The sequence below is a fragment of the Oncorhynchus masou genome, chromosome 15 (genome assembly GCF_036934945.1).
Source record: "Oncorhynchus masou masou isolate Uvic2021 chromosome 15, UVic_Omas_1.1, whole genome shotgun sequence".
Taxonomy (NCBI): Eukaryota; Metazoa; Chordata; class Actinopteri; order Salmoniformes; family Salmonidae; genus Oncorhynchus; species Oncorhynchus masou.
This window is the reverse complement of record NC_088226.1, coordinates 51,039,837-51,056,888: the sequence shown is the minus strand read 5'-3', so window position 1 is coordinate 51,056,888 and position 17,052 is coordinate 51,039,837. Positions and strand designations below refer to the sequence as shown.

General features: G+C 41.5%; 1 protein-coding gene across 3 annotated transcripts in view; it reads right to left on the bottom strand.

The window, feature by feature from the left end:
* Positions 1-17,052, bottom strand: part of LOC135556405 (oxysterol-binding protein-related protein 9-like) — a 36,664-nt gene that overhangs the window by 2,720 nt on the left and 16,892 nt on the right. The window contains exons 1-20 of one of the 3 annotated variants that reach the window (XM_064989592.1): positions 12,990-13,215; positions 9,062-9,157; positions 8,874-8,918; positions 8,064-8,093; positions 7,914-7,964; positions 7,203-7,241; positions 5,659-5,749; positions 5,007-5,111; positions 4,142-4,301; positions 3,790-3,902; positions 3,433-3,548; positions 3,268-3,353; positions 2,937-3,114; positions 2,390-2,474; positions 2,182-2,292; positions 1,954-2,017; positions 1,336-1,476; positions 1,124-1,202; positions 807-898; positions 458-593 (exon numbers count right to left, since the gene is read on the bottom strand). In XM_064989592.1, coding sequence (XP_064845664.1) covers positions 458-593; positions 807-898; positions 1,124-1,202; positions 1,336-1,476; positions 1,954-2,017; positions 2,182-2,292; positions 2,390-2,474; positions 2,937-3,114; positions 3,268-3,353; positions 3,433-3,548; positions 3,790-3,902; positions 4,142-4,301; positions 5,007-5,111; positions 5,659-5,749; positions 7,203-7,241; positions 7,914-7,964; positions 8,064-8,093; positions 8,874-8,918; positions 9,062-9,157; positions 12,990-13,013 — 1,842 coding nt within the window. In that variant the 5' untranslated portion in view covers positions 13,014-13,215. Of the gene's footprint in view, positions 1-457; positions 594-806; positions 899-1,123; positions 1,203-1,335; positions 1,477-1,953; positions 2,018-2,181; positions 2,293-2,389; positions 2,475-2,936; positions 3,115-3,267; positions 3,354-3,432; positions 3,549-3,789; positions 3,903-4,141; positions 4,302-5,006; positions 5,112-5,658; positions 5,750-7,202; positions 7,242-7,913; positions 7,965-8,063; positions 8,094-8,873; positions 8,919-9,061; positions 9,158-12,989; positions 13,216-17,052 lie in introns of those variants that run through there. The other 2 variants (XM_064989589.1, XM_064989590.1) reach the window with 2 other exon arrangements.

Sequence of the window (17,052 nt, the reverse complement as noted above, 5' to 3'; positions counted from 1 at the left end):
AGGAGTAAATGGGCAAATTTTTCACAATCCAGGTGCGGAAGCTCTTAAAAATGTACCCAGAAAGACTGACAGCTGAAATCGCTGCCAAAGGTGATTCTAACATGTATTGACTCAGAGGGTTGAATACTTAACTAAATCAAGACATTAGAAATGATCTCCTACTTTGACAGAGGATTTTGTGTAGATCATTGACAAATTACAATTATATACATTGTAATCCCACTTTTTAACACAACAAAATGTGGAGAAAGTCAAGGGGTGTGAATACATTCTGAAGGCACATTTGCAATTAACAACTATTTTTCCAAGCAAGCGAGCCACCCTATGAGTCATAAACCTTCCATCAAAATAAATACAATCATCATGATCGTGAACTATTAACCTTGATATGGACTGGGTGGCTATTAATATTGCTGTCAGGGCTCTGGAGATGTGTACTAAGAACAGGCACACTCACCCTAGTTTCCCACTGCATTTCATTCTCCTTCCTCTCCCTGGCCTCGCCCCTTTGCTTCTCCTCCAGCCTGTGCTTGGCTTCGGTTGCTGCATCGATGTCTCTCGACTTCAGACTGACCGTCACATCCTTCCAAAGGCTGAGGGTCAAAGACAAACAGTGACTTGATGTTCCGGACCAAACTAAATATGGCTAAATCTGATAATTTTGTGCCTGGCTGGATTGATAGTCACATTAAACTGGATGCCATGGCAGGAGCTACGACCCCAAAGTCCACAGAAAGGCGAATGGACCGAACACAAAACAGCCACTTATTGCTGCCCATAATAAAATGAATAGAGAGACTTCTCACCTGCGGGACTCGTACTCCAGCTGGTCCTCCAACTTCCTCACCTTCTTCTTGATACAGCCCATTTTCTTTGTGTCAATGAACAAGGAGTTTTCCTGGATTCAAATTCAAGAGATAAAAAGTTTGGGTTGAAAGTGTATTAAATTGTAACACTTTCTATATTGCTTTTTATGTACGAGGTCAACCTTCAGTGAGAACATGTTGAGGTCAGGGATTAAAAACATGGAACATAGTAATTTCCTTAAAACAACAATCCTTTCCTGAATCACCTATTAACACATTGATATCCAGCAGAGATCAAATGTTTTAACTGAACTCACCCCAGATGCCCACTTAGCGTACATCACTCCATTCCACTCTCCTTCAATGGAGCAGAATGATTTCTTGTCATTGGGAGGACTGCAAACAAACACATTTATAATATTTAACGAACATCACAACCCCCAAAAATATATACTGCTGTGAGCACAGTTAATAAAGCAAGAGTAGGCTAACACTACGTGGATGATTACAAATAACAAAATCTCCTTACAAGATCTCAGCGGTGATCCTGTGCTTCTTGCCACCGTAGAAGGGCTTAGTGTGAAACACGATGCTGGCACTGTAGCCTGTTTTGGAGCAGTTGATGTTACACTCTCCACCCAACTCCACCCATGGGACAGTCAGGATCGACCTGAAGAGAGAAGGAGCACCTCACTACATGTCAGGTCAGGGAATCCAGATAGCAACTTATACCCATTTATACACACTCACTTTACATATACAGTAAATTGTGTGTGCTGTGCTGGATTTCTGTTTTATTGGGAATTGAAATGGGTCTTTTATTTCCAGTACCACAAACTTGAGACACTGTGATAGTGTGTGTTATTTAAGCAATAAGGCCCGAGGGGGTGTGGTATGTGGCCAATATACCACAGGTAAAGGCTGTTCTTATGCACAACGCAACACAGAGTGCCTGGATGCCACAAACCTCTGAGGTGCCTTATTGCTATTATAAACTGGTTAGCAACGTAAGTAGAGCAGTAGAGCAGTAAAAATACATGTTTGGTCATACCCGTGGTATACGGTCTGATATACCATGGCTGTCAGCCAATCAGCATTCAGGGCTCGAACTACCCAGTTTATAATTACTTTTCAAGCATGACCCTACCTGCCATATCCATTGGGAAAGGTGAGTATGTAGTGCTCGTCATGTTCCAGACAGGACACACATCCTGGAGGAGAGAGTGAGGAAGCGTGTGGTAAGTGTGGTATTTTTTTGTAATCTTATTAGGAGAAATGTTTTGGACTATGTGAGCTAAAGAAGTATTCCCATGTATAGTAGTTGGTAAATATTTGAAGTTAACAGAAAGCCTAAGTGCTTGAAGCAATGTCTTACCCTGGCCAATATTGTGCACTCCAATTGACATTCCTAAGAACTTTGACTTGGTCCAAATGTGGGCGTTGAACTGAATCTTTTTTCTGAGACACTCTGCGTAGAATGCAGAAACTACAAGGAAGAGGAAAAGCAACAGTACAGTTAACATGTATGGCTTTGGTACTCTGACAGCTGGGTAAAATATTGAATGAGGGGAGGGGGGACTCACTGGGGGGGTGATGAGAGACCTGCTCTGCTACAAAAGACACACTGTTGGCTGAAGACCATGGCACCGGACCCTCTGACGATGGCTCCTGAGGAGTGGGAGGAGTCGGGGGTAAACATTCATTTATTAGTAAAGGTTTGATGAAACAATTAAAAACACCTGCGCCTCAGTATCACAAAACATAACATTGATTATAAACTGGGTGGTTTGAGCCTTGAAGGCTGATTGGCTGACAGCCGTGGTATATCAGACCCTATACCACGGGTGTGATAAAACATTTAATTGTACTGCTCTAATTACGTTGGTAATCAGTTTATAATAGCAATAAGGCACCTCGGGGGTTTGTGGTATATGGCAAATATACCACGGCTAAGGGCTGTATCCAGGCACTCCTCTACACCATGCCTAAGAACAGCCCTTAGCTGTGGTATATTGGCCATATACCACACCCACTCCTCATGCCTTATTGCTTAATTATAGTATTACTAAAAACCAGCATATAAATCAAATTAAAATAAGTTGTCAGCCTTTACTGTGGTACAACGCTCACCATTGCGGTGGGCTCCTCGCTCTCTGAAGGCAGGTCCCAGTGGCAGAAGAAGACCTCTCCCAGGATGGGGTTGTATGGCTTCTTGGCCACTGAGCTTTTCCTCCCCGCATGGAAGGCTGACATGTACCACTTCACCACCTGCACCATGCGCTCTTTGGGCTCCAGCTGATCTGCGATACTGGGGATGAAAACATCAGCCGTCACACCACTAGATGGAAAAGTTGTGGCTCCACCTGAACACATCTGTGTAGAATGCCCTCAATGGAAATGATGGGGAGATTCTGAAAAGCAATGTTGTTGTTATTTTGGGGGACTGTTTGAAGTGGTGTACCTGACAAACAAATCCGGATGTGCAAAGAAGTCAGCGTACATCTCCAGCAAAGACCTCCTCTCCAAGATAAATGTGGGCAGGACCACCTGAGAGAAAGAAAATAAAAGAAAACAATCAGTAAGAGAGAGACGACGAGAAACGGACGGACAGACGGAAAGCTTTTACCTTGGTGAGGTCCATGCCCAGCCGCACCTGGGACAGCAGGTGCATGATGACACTCTTGTGCTCCTCCACAGACTCCCCCTGATCCTCCGCCTCGTCATCATGGCTGTCAAATTGATCTGACCAGAGCAGACGGTAGGCAGAGTTTAAAACACCTACAGTCGGCCAAACACCGCTGATACAGGACATCCTGATGTCCTCCTTTCTGTTACTAAATAAAACACCAACCAAAATAGAACAGGAACAGAATATGTGATGATGTTGTTCCATAAAAATAGCTTATTGTTTGGGGTAGACACGGGCGTGGATAAGTAGGGCAATGTGAGTGTGTGGATTTGTGTGCGTTCATTTGTGAATCACCTGCATCAGTGGTGCCGTTAGACATGGAGGAGTTGAGGGACTCGTTAGTGTCTGGTCGTTTCAGCACAGTTCCGTCATTGCTGTGAGGCAAGGCAGCAGGAGGCCGAGAAGAACTGACAGAGAAGAGGATGGAGGGAGAGATGAAAAGAAAGAACTGATTACCTGACAGGAAATATATAAAAAGGCCCAGGATATAAACACACCTCCAGCAAAACACAATCAGCTTATATGATAATGAAGTTAAGAGCGAGTATGTGGTGAGGTGGACAACCTCCCTCCTCGTCCTTGGTCCCTGTAAACCCCAGTAACTGTGGTATGGATGGTTTATGATAAAGACTGTATACACACTCACTCTAGAAGGTGCTTGGGAGACATGCTGTTCTGGTAGAACTCGTCAGCGTCGTAGAACTCGTCTTCGCTGCTGGAGTAGGAGAAGTCAGGGACCGAGGGGGAGGGGATGGTCATGTGACTGGGAGAGGCACCGCTGCTGCTGGGGTCCGAGGGGCCACTCCCTGAACCAAACAGACAGACAAACAAACAAACAGACAGAGACGTGGGGGTTGAGGTTATTTACTCTTGTACATAAACAATTATAACTGCATTAAACTCAACAATACAGAGGCTCCATGTCAGGTCTTTCTTGTCAGTGATCATATGGGCACCCTTTGTCTGCTCACATCGTTCCCACACTCCCATGAGGAGTTTGTTCCTTGCATAATCTCCCCTGCAGTACAATGCGTGTTCCCATGCTTCTTCCTTAGTACACAGCATATGATTTATTTAGCAGCATCAGCGGGATTGAAAATAGGCAAGACCCTCCAAATTAACCCATTTTAGAAAATATGAGTAAATGAAAAAATGCCATTGAAAATGTCATGTCTGTGTACTCCGATGAGTTTCACAAATGTACACATAATCAATGCAGTTTTTTTGTGTGGTGATTGTGACCAGGGAATAAAGTGTACAAAAAAATAGGTTGGTTAATTCTGATCGCGGTGAAAAAGGTAACATTTCCTATTCTTCTAATGCATTTTACTGCAAAAGGTGAGAAAACAGTTGGGGGGGAAAAAAACTGGGTTTACCCTTCACTACACCAGTGACTGTGACATGATAATCAAGTCCCGAAATGCAAGTGTTCGGTACATAACACAATGTTTGTCCGGTACCGCTGCTAGTAGTGTTGATGACCTGACCACTAAAGTGAGGTGACATCTGACCTGTGCTGTTGGGGGTCGGAGTCTGCAGACTGCCCATCACCGTTACAACAGCCCCCACCGGTAAAGTGGAGGGTCGCTGTTCTCCTTTACACATCTGAGAGCCATCTACAGAAAGAAAGACGATGAGAGAAAAAGGAGAACGCTCTGGCTTTAGAACAACACTGCTTTATGATGCAACAGATACCATGTCATTACAGACCTGGTGGGAAAGCTTTTCAAATCACATAAAAACTGCAAAGCAGTCAGACTAATATAAAACTGTGACTGTGAGAATGAAAATGTCACCAGACTGTGGCAACATGGGGTCAAGATTTGGAATCAGATGTGTGTCCAATTTTGATTGCTCTACATTGGGAAAAGTTCATGGCCAAGTAGACATGATGAATCAGAGATTCAAGCACACCAGGTGGCACTGTAGACGTGGTTTCAGGAAATAAACATTCATCAGGTACAAAAATCTGAAAGTATTCAATCCAAGGCTATTCTATGTCCATGAAATAACATTTTTGTTAAAAAATAATAATAATAATAAAACACCCCATGTCAGCAATATCAGTTTGTGGACTCAAAAGGAGTATTATTATTCTGATGGATAAATCTTTCTGATAGGACTGTAGATGAGATTGTGTTTCTGGCTCTCTGTATACTGTACCTGTGGGGAGGGTGGTCTGTGTTGGCATGGCTAAATTGACTAAAGAAGCGTCCAGAGGCGGAAATATCCCATCCACTGGGTTGATGGTGCTCTGTACAGGACGAGACAAAACGGTGCCAGTCTTAAAACACAAGATACATTTGCAACTCACGTCGCTCTAGAACGCAATCTGTAGTAATACTTCATGCAACAACACGGAGCAGACTATCATGAAAAAATAAAATACACACGGCTAATGACTGGAAAGATCAATTACCTTTCACTCTGCTTCCGGGAAATATTGGTTAATTAAGTTCTACCTAATCAATATCTACCTACTTATATCACAACACTTACTGTAACCTAATACTATCCAGCATAGTTGCAGCCCTGCAAAATCGGACAAAACACATTCCAGTGAACTACAGAATGTGATGGCATAACGTCCCCTATTGAAATGATCCTGTGAAGTGAAAACCACATGCACAAGCTACATTTCTCTATGGCCGATATCTCTGTAATGTACACACTATACCAAGTGCACTGCTGCCATAGCTTTATGTCAACAGCAAAAACTAGAGGAGAGGCCAGAATTCATCAGGACCTCCACAATCTCAGAACACAACAGTGTGGTGGGAGCAGCATGCTGAGGGATGACAGACAGGGTGAAGAAGAGAGTGGTCTGACGCTCAGTGTGGGCACCGAGCAGAATGGAAGATGTCACACTACTCTGCTGAGAGAGCCAGGAAAGTGGAAATATGAAACTAGCCAAGAAAAATGAAGGCATTCAATGAATTAAAGTAAGTCCTCTCTGCCCTTTAGATCTGGGGTCAGAGTGAGATTTGGGAGAGGATTTCTTCTGGAAAGTAAGGCAGTCACTCCTAATTATATCCAATTACAGAAATGTTGCCACTCCATCGTGGTGGAACCAAATCAAACCAGTGTGACCTCGCTAGCTAGAGATTAAATCAACAGCGAAGGATGCCTCTAGTGCAGGTAGAAGAAAGGGGTTAGAGCTATATAGTGCTTAAGCCATGGTTAGAAGAGGGTCTACACGTGTAACGCTAATGGCCAGAGAGACTACTCTCACAAGACGAGCCTGGCGGGCTGATCCTATGGGATTCGGACTTAAAAACATCTATGGGAAGAGAGTAAAGCCAGTAAACAGCCCTTGATGGGTTGACATCTATTAGTCCTTGATGGTTCAATAGGCATGCACAGTAAGGAGAAATCAATGGCGAGTTGGGGGGAGGGTATAAGCGCACTCACACACTCGTAAACACACACGTCATAAAAGAAGCAGAATGATGTTGTGTCTAAAATGAGGGGTAAAGAGAAAAGTACCCAACTATTATCAGCAACAGAAAAGCTAAGGACATTCAGCTGGAAAAGGGGAGTGGCAAAGGAAAGAGCAATATATCAGATAAAGCCATTTATCAAATGGCATGCATTGTTCCAGATCTGATTTGTCTTCTTTTCTATAGTTCAGAGTGAATTAAGCGGAAAAGAAGAAGAGGTTTGGTTGATCTAGATTTTTCTTATGGACAGAGAACGTCAAAACTTACTATCAGTCCGTTTGCGTGTTGCTGTTCGTTACTTTGATCCTTAAAATTTTGAAAAGAAAACGTTACTTAGGATGGCTCAATTGTTTGTATGTAATGATGACATGAGCTTGTTAAGAGCTTCTCTTTCAAGAAACCAGTTAAGTCATTTAGAAAGTCAGCATTCTTCATGCCAACATAACACATTATGAGCTCAAGGATGATCGAGTGTGAGAGGATCACCTCTCCAAAATCTCAAAATGGAACCTAATGGAATGTAGCAAACTGCCCACAATAAACTACAACCTAGGCTGTAGTCAAGTGGAAAACTACTGGCATGGCTAAAACAAGCAGTGCACCGTGATGTTCTCACAACAATGACATGACAGTAATGCAATGAGAGCCCCAACACCAGGGGTGGGCAACATACGGCTTGCCGGTTGGTTGCTCATTTGATCTGGCCCACGGGTTTTAGTGTTTTTTTCATTTGGGTTAAATAAAAAAACACTCCAGGCCACTCTTGAACATCTAAAACTAGTTAGAAAGTATGTTGAAATTATAAAGGATCTATACGTTTTCAAATAACTGCCCTTTTCTTGGCTCGCTCTTAACGAACAAATCAGTTAGAAAAAAATCTCTGCAGCCTCCCGCTGAATTTTAAAATCCTGATGTGGCCCTCAAGCCAAAAATATTGCCTACCCCTGTGCAACAGTCAAAGGAATGAACCGTTTTTACCTTGGCAATCTGCAGCAATACAATACAGTGCTTGATGGACTCAACCATACTCTGAAATGAAAAACATCACAGATAATAAAACACCGCACTCAATCTCCAACAGGAGATGATTCTGAAAATAAGGACATTTACAAATGGGGTTTTACTTACACATGTGGTTTCCTTCAAATGTTCAATTTTCTAAACAAAAAAAAAACAAAAAAAAAAAAGGGGGAGAAACACATTTACAAATGGCTGTTTCACCACCTGACGAGACTTGGAAATCATGACTGAAAGTTAGGTAAATCCTGGATTGAGAAAGATGTGAAACCAACACGGAAACCAGCTTTGTTCAAACTCTTCCACAACCATGGAATTAGACTGGACGAGCAATGATGACATTCCATCTACAGCTGTGTTCTATATTAATCACTACATAATAGGTCATTGTCCTCACCATATTAAATAAGCTACAGAGTTTAAATGTTACAAACTGACCAAAAACAAAACTCAGGATCTCAATAAGGAAGTGAATCACAGCTAAGGCATTTACAACCTGTTTGCTCACCATTTATTAACTCATTACTCCCACATTTGTAAATGTTAGTAAACTAGTTATTCACATGTATTTTATATACATTTTCTTAAACATGCTCAGTTGTGTGCTTATTCTTTTACCAGGTACTGCATAAATGGCATGCCCATCTTCTTGTGAGAAATTACACTGATCACTCAAAACATTTAGAAAGTATAAATAGCACACAATTTAGATTAGGGACTGAATAAAGATTGCACTAATGATTAGTAAATGGTTGATTAATGTGGGAGTAATGCTTCACCAATGGTGAACACAATTTATAAATGCCTTATAAATGGTTTATTACAGACCCTTAAAATAAAGTGTTATAAAATATTATCTTTGAGTCATTAATTATCAGGCATCGATCTGTTGACAAGAGATGAAACAGAGACGTCACTCACTCTGCATGACTCTTCATTGCCATCTTTGATTTTCTCATCGAAGAGCTGGAAGAGAGTGGAGATGCAATCAATCTGAGCTGAAGAGGATACATGCAAATCAGGAGCCAAATTAAAAAAACATTCATAGATCACAGGGTTTTATTAGAGTCACGGTCATACATAGTCACCCAAATGTGGAGAAGCCCCACCTTTAACTGATCAATTAGAATTTGTAGGTATGCGTCAGCCTCTGCAAGCTTCTTATCGAAGTCTTGGACACTTGGAACAAATCCTGTCTCTGCCTCCTAAAATAGAAAAGAAAAAAAAGCAGAACATTCTTAGTCTAACTTTATGACAGTTTTCTGCTCCCATCTGGTAACCTATTTTGGACTAAGAATTTTACTCTACCATTGCATATACTTTGAAAGCTTGTAGGCGGATGAAAAAAAAGTACTTAAATTCCCAAGTGGGGCTTTGAAAAACCAGGTTGTAGCAGCAGAAAAACAGCAACAGTTTGGGACAAGCTTCCAGCATTGTACTGTAATTGGAGTGATAGGAATACAGTGCCTTGCGAAAGTATTCGGCCCCCTTGAACTTTGCGACCTTTTGCCACATTTCAGGCTTCAAACATAAAGATATAAAACTGTATTTTTTTGTGAAGAATCAACAACAAGTGGGACACAATCATGAAGTGGAACGACATTTATTGGATATTACAAACTTTTTTAACAAATCAAAAACTGAAAAATTGGGCGTGCAAAATTATTCAGCCCCCTTAAGTTAATACTTTGTAGAGCCACCTTTTGCTGCGATTACAGCTGTAAGTCGCTTGGGGTATGTCTCTTATCAGTTTTGCACATCGAGAGACTGAAATTTTTTCCCATTCCTCCTTGCAAAACAGCTCGAGCTCAGTGAGGTTGGAGAGCATTTCAGTTCTTTCCACAGATTCTCGATTGGATTCAGGTCTGGACTTTGACTTGGCCATTCTAACACCTGGATATGTTTATTTTTTAACCATTCCATTGTAGATTTTGCTTTATGTTTTGGATCATTGTCTTGTTGGAAGACAAATCTCCGTCCCAGTCTCCCGGTTCTTTTGCAGACTCCATCAGGTTTTCTTCCAGAATGGTCCTGTATTTGGCTCCATCCATCTTCCCATCAATTTTAACCATCTTCCCTGTCCCTGCTGAAGAAAAGCAGGCCCAAACCATGATGCTGCCACCACCATGTTTGACAGTGGGTATGGTGTGTTCAGGGTGATGAGCTGTGTTGCTTTTACGCCAAACATAACGTTTTGCATCGTTGCCAAAAAGTTCAATATTGGTTTCATCTGACCAGAGCACCTTCTTCCACATGTTTGGTGTGTCTCCCAGGTGGCTTGTGGCAAACTTTAAACGACACTTTTTATGGATATCTTTAAGAAATGGCTTTCTTCTTGCCACTCTTCCATAAAGGCCAGATATGCGCAATATACGACTGATTGTTGTCCTATGGACAGAGTCTCCCACCTCAGCTGTCGATCTCTGCAGTTCATCCAGAGTGATCATGGGCCTCTTGGCTGCATCTCTGATCAGTCTTCTCCTTGTATGAGCTGAAAGTTTAGAGGGGCGGCCAGGTTTTGGTAGATTTGCAGTGGTCTGATACACCTTCCATTTCAATATTATCGCTTGCACAGTGCTCCTTGGGATGTTTAAAGCTTGGGAAATCTTTTTGTATCCAAATCCGGCTTTAAACTTCTTCACAACAGTATCTCGGACCTGCCTGGTGTGTTCCTTGTTCTTCATGATGCTCTCTGCGCTTTTAACGGACCTCTGAGACTATCACAGTGCAGGTGCATTTATACGGAGACTTGATTACACACAGGTGGATTGTATTTATCATCATTAGTCATTTAGGTCAACATTGGATCATTCAGAGATCCTCACTGAACTTCTGGAGAGAGTTTGCTGCACTGAAAGGTAAAGGGGCTGAATAATTTTGCACGCCCAATTTTTCAGTTTTTGATTTGTTAAAAAGTTTGAAATATCCAATAAATGTCGTTCCACTTCATGATTGTGTCCCACTTGTTGTTGATTCTTCACAACAAAATACAGTTTTATATCTTTATGTTTGAAGCCTGAAATGTGGCAAAAGGTCGCAAAGTTCAAGGGGGCCGAATACTTTCGCAAGGCACTGTAGTTCAACTAGCATTGTTTAAAAATACTTTGCCTGCCTGTCTGCTTACTTAGTTGAACACATTTTATGGCATCAGCATAATTGCGTCAAGAAACCCATGGCAAATGGAATTAAGTTGTAAACGTTTTAGAGAGCACTAGCCTACCTACATGACTCGGAGTATGTGTTTGACTATGTGCAGGAGGAGGTTGGGGAGTCTGGCCGAGTGTCAATCACCTTCCAAGCCCTTAGGTTCCCATCATTAACCACAGACTGACAGAGATCATTTCCTTGCATAATATCCATTAGGTGGTAGTAATTATTTGCTGAACAGGTGACCAGATGCCCGACTGACCAGATGCCCGACCAAGCAAAAAAGGCACTAACTGATCATAGTGTGGAACTGAGAAAAATTACTTTAAAAATATATATATTTAACTAGGCAAGTCAGTTATGAACATATTCTTATATACAATGACAGGCTACCGGGGAACAGTGGGTTAGACTTCAGGAAGTGTACAACACATACCTCTGCAACATCTATCAGAGGTCAGAATATAGAGATTGTAGAGAAATACAAATACCTGGGTGTCCTCTTGGACAATAAGCTTCAGTGGAGTAAATGTACAGACCAGATCTACAAAAAGTCAACAGAGACTGTACTTTCTCAAAAAGCTGAGATCTTTTAATGTAGACTACTATACTGACTCTGTTTTTACAAATCCTTCATTGATATTATTAACTTTTTGTATTGTTTGTTGGTTTGGCAATGCCACGGTCAGCCAGAGAAATATGCTGAGAAGGATCACCACAGCAAGCAAGGTACTTGGGAGTCAAACAGACAGGCCTGGATGATATCTTTAAGGTCAGGGCTCTCCGTAAGGCTCACAAAATCATTTTAGACCCAAGCTACCCCCTGTACCCGGACTTTGAAATACTCCCCTCTGGGCGCAGGTATAGGACACCCCTCAGCAGGAAAAACAGAACAAGACAATAATTTGTGCCAGGTGTGATATCCCTCCTAAATAGCTCAGGCTAATGTTCCTATCGACTCAGTAAGGCCAGCAGGCTTGTCTTTATTATTTTTATTTTATTATTTAAAATGTTTTATTGGTATGTAACTGTTATGAAAGTTGTATTGTGAATTTTGTTTTGTATTTAAATGTCACTTCAAATGTGTACATGACACTGCAACAAAATGTCCCCATGGGGACAATAAAGTCAGTAAGTAAGTAACTGCCTTGTTCAGGGGCCGAAGGACAGATTTTTACCTTGTCAGCTCAGTTACTGGCCCAACGCTCTAACCACTAGGCTACCTGCTTCCCCTTATTTACCTTGGTTTCATAGTAACTTCATGCAGTTACTTTTAACATGACCCCCATTTTTTTGGGAACACAACAAGGCCAAAATACAGAAATGAGATGCACAGCAACTTCCTCAAAAAGACCTAGAAACTAATTCTTAACCACAGCATTTTGACCTGTCAATATTACAATTAAAACATATTACAATTAAAACATATCCATCACCATATCTAACCCCCCCCCCCAACTTTACCATACAGTATTTATATATCAAACACTTGAGTGGGTCCGTTGTACTTTAGGTTCGATAAAAATACTATCAGTGACAATGACCTCAATCACAAGGGACAAAGCCTTTGGCACTACAAACAAACCAGGGAAAAAGAGAATCCCTCTTGCTCGTTATTTCTGTTATGGCTACACAAGTTGATATTACAATGATGGAGGGGATCTTTCTGCTTGACAAGAGCATCTTATAAACCCAGAGGACAGTCATGTAGGCTAGAGACTGCAGCTTTGCCATGTTCACTAAATCTGTGGCTTCCTCTAACCAGACAATACCTGCCCACACCCACCAGACACTGGAAATCCACCCATTTTGCTTTCCACACAGCATGCCCCAGTTAAGGACTGCATCATCGCACAGCCACCAACCGTTTCCCCCCAATGTGGTACTCACAGGACGCCGAGCTGTGAGGGACATGCCTCGTCAGACTGCACAGGCTAAAGCTGACCCCAAAGCCCCTCTCTCCTCCGCTACTCAAACACACGGCTGTTCTTGTGCTCTCCACTCTTCCTGACTGTCAGCAGAAACCACACCAAACCTGTCTGGTATGTTCTACATCAGCTGAGCAGCAGCATACACAGGAAAAGTTCATCCAGGATCCGTCTCTCTTACAGGAAGTACAGACGTTCTTACAAAAAAAAAGAAAGGCAGCACAAGCCTATGTGACAAGCAACAACAGCTGCCCTGGTTGGATAAAGCTGAAGGCAGATGTCTGGCTGAGAGTAAGCAGTGCTCTGATTGGTTCCAGGTCAAATGATGTCACTATGACTGCATGCTTCCACAGTGTCTGCAAGCAGGCAGATACAAAAAAACGTTGCTGACTGACTGGGTGTATTACTATTTTTTTTTACACAGGGGGCGGGGACGAGAGGAGTGGGTTAGAAAAGGAAAGCAGAACATAAATAAACAACTTGAGGGTAGAATGAAGGGAGGTGAGAGAAAGTATATTTATGAGCCAATCAAAAAGCACAGACTAAATTAATAGCTGGAAATTGGCAGTTCATAGAGCAACTAATACACAGCTTGCCCATCACCAACCAACAGCCCAACTACGCTCCTGGTGCACCTAACCACACAGGAACAGACACGCTTTTGGGCTGGGAGATATGGCCTTAAAATCCTATCTCAATTTTTTCAATGTTTTCTCCAAATAAGCTTTGTTGTACAATTAAAGGTCAAATACACTGCATTTAAAACAGTCAGCAATAATCTAATACATTCAGGGTGGCCGATGAAAATGCCTTTTTGTTACAAATTTAATCAGAACTATGCATAATGCACTTTCACTAATAATGACAAACTTCTTGTAGCAGGTATTATAGAAAATGAATACAGATCTCATAAACAATCTCTCACGCATTGCCTATGTGCTAGTGAGTAGCCAGCTAATCTTTATATTTAAAATTGAGCCAACTTGGATCTATTTGCTAGCTAACAAGGTAGAACAGATGAACACACCCTTCTGCCCATCTCCAACTGTTTGAACAGCATGCGAGCCTGTCCACTTTGTTCAGATGATGAAATCAAGTGATCTACCTTATTTCTCAGAATGAGAACGAGTTGCCAATTCCTTACATAGTGTTTTTTGCTTATTGTACATTTTTAAAACAGACTAGACAGCCAGTATTAGTCTTTGGCTAAAATGCTGCTAGCGGCACAACGTAACGCGATACCGCACACCACAAACTGAGCATTAATTTTCCAAAATCAATGAGTAGTTACATGCACACAATAATATGATTACTGTGAATAGATTAAAATAATAGTTTGATTTCAACGGTTACATGCTTTGCAAGAAGACCGATTTCCTTAATAATCCTGTTACATGGAGACATCTGGAATCTGGTTACCTGATGGGACTGATAAATGCAGAACATCGAAATAAAAGTTATACCACAGCGACCATGTTATTTTTGTGAAACCTATTTGATTAAAAGTTTGGACATACAGTTTATATGTGAAAAAGTATTCATATTAGAAATGGTTAAGATTTCTGAACTCACTTCACTCACGCAAAAGAAGGAAGCTTGCACTGCTTGTGCTAGCAAATGTTTACATACCCTAATAACTCAAAAGATTGTTGAGAAAACCAGGTGTTTTAATCGGCATTTGCTTACTTTGATGATGACCTTGGGCTGATTAAGATAATCAGAATAACTCTGCCTACTGCCATAATCAGTTTAACATCGAATTATTAGTGTACATGTAAACGTACTCAATGTTCCTTGATATCTCTGTTTTAGTAGTCTGCTCTGTGCGCTATTTGAGGAGTTGAGACAAGGTTAACTTCTCTTCTATTACATGTAAAATAATGTCTCAATGTGTTTCGGTGTCCATGACTGATTCTGCTGGACCAAACCTCATATGCAAAACAGCTTGTCAGAAAGGAAGATGTGACCTCTCATCTTTGTTGTTGTGAGTGGCAGGTGCCTGGTGTTTGTGTGTAAATGGGAAGGTGCACAGTGGCAGTGCACACCGCATAGAAGGAGCGAAGGAGACGAGATCAAAAAGACATTGCACTAATTCCTTTTATTCTCAGATGACTCCTTAACCCGCTCTCTGATGAGGACCAGAATAGAGGTCGACCGATTGTGATTTTTCAATGCCAATACCGATACAGATTATTGGAGGACCAAAAAAGCAGATACCGATTAAAATCGGGCAAATTTTTTAAATGTATTTGTAATATAGACAATTACAACAATACTAAATGAACACTTATTTTAACTTAATATAATACATCAATGAAATTAATTTAGCCTCAAATAAATAATGAAACATGTTCAATTTGGTTTAAATAATTCAAAAACAAAGTTTTGTTGCAATATGTGCCATGTAAGAAAGCTAACGTTTCAGTTTCTTGCGCAGAACATATGGTGGTTCCTTTAAACATGAGTCTTCAATATTCCCAGGTAAGACCCAGAGTCTCTGGTGGCACAGCTGGCGCAGCAGTACAGCGCTCTTAACCACTGCGCCACCCGAGAGGCCCTCGACTATCGGATGTTCTTATAGGCACTTTAGTATTGCCAGAGTAACAGTATAGCTTCCGTCCCTCTCCTCGCTCCTCCCTGGGCTCGAACCAGCAACACAACGACAACAGCCACTATCGAAGCAGAGAAAGGGAAACAACTACTAGAAGGCTCAGAGCGAGTGACTTTTGAAACACTATTAGTGCGTAGTACTAGTAGTATCACTACTAGCTAGCCATTTCACATCAGTTACACCAGACTAATTTTTATTTATTTAATTTTTTATTTTTTATTTTATTTTACCTTTATTTAACCAGGCAAGTCAGTTAAGAACAAATTCTTATTTTCTATGATGGCCTGGGAACAGTGGGTTAACTGCCTGTTCAGGGGCAGAACGACAGATGTGTACCTTGTCAGCTCGGGGGTTTGAACTCGCAACCTTCTGGTTACTAGTCCAACTCTCTAACCACTAGGCTACACTGCCGCCCCACTGCCGCCCCAATCTTGGGAGTTGATAGGCTTGGAGCCATAAACAGCGCAATGCTTGATGCACAACGAAGAGCTGCTGGCAAACAGCACTTTCGTGCGAATGTGAATGAATGTTTACGTTCCTGCTTCTGCCTACCACCGCTCAGTCAGATACTTAGATACTTGTATGCTCAGTCAGATTTTATGCAACGCAGGACACACTAGATAATATCTAGTAATATCATCAACCATGTGTAGTTAACTAGTGATTATGATTGATTGTTTTTTATAAGATAAGTTGCTAGCTAGCATTAAACTTACCTTGGCTTACTGCATTCGCGTAACAGGCAGTCTCCTTGTGGAGTGCAACGAGAGAGAGGCAGGTCGTTATTGCGTTGGACTAGTTAACTGTAAGGTTGCAAGATTGAACACCCGAGCTGACAAGGTGAAAATCTGTCATTCTGCCCCTGAACAAGGCAGTTAACCCACCATTCCTAGGCCGTCATTGAAAATAAGAATGTGTTCTTAACTGACTTGCCTAGTTAAATAAAGATTAATTACAAAGGTATAACATTTGTTTTTAAACGGGAAATCGGCGCCCCAAAATACCGATTTCCGATTGTTATGAAAACTTGAAATCGGCCCTAATTAAATTGGCCATTCCGATTAATCGGTCGACCTCTAGACCAGAATGCCTGAGTCTGTCAGCAGTGTCCCAGTGCTACTAGCTTAGATGAGGCTGACAGAGACATTATATTCATTCTGTATACCAACTTCCTGCATCCAGAAGACCTCCACAAATACGCTTCAAAAGGTTAAACATGAACTGCTATTGCCTAATGTTCTCAACAGTTCCTCTATCATTTCCTGTAGTCTTAAGTAATCAAAAAAGCAGATTTAAGAAATACTACATTATGGTCTTTCTTTGAAGGTTAAAACACACACACACACACACACACACACACACACACACTGAATAAAAATGAAAAACTATGCACAACAGCAGCCAAAGTTATTCC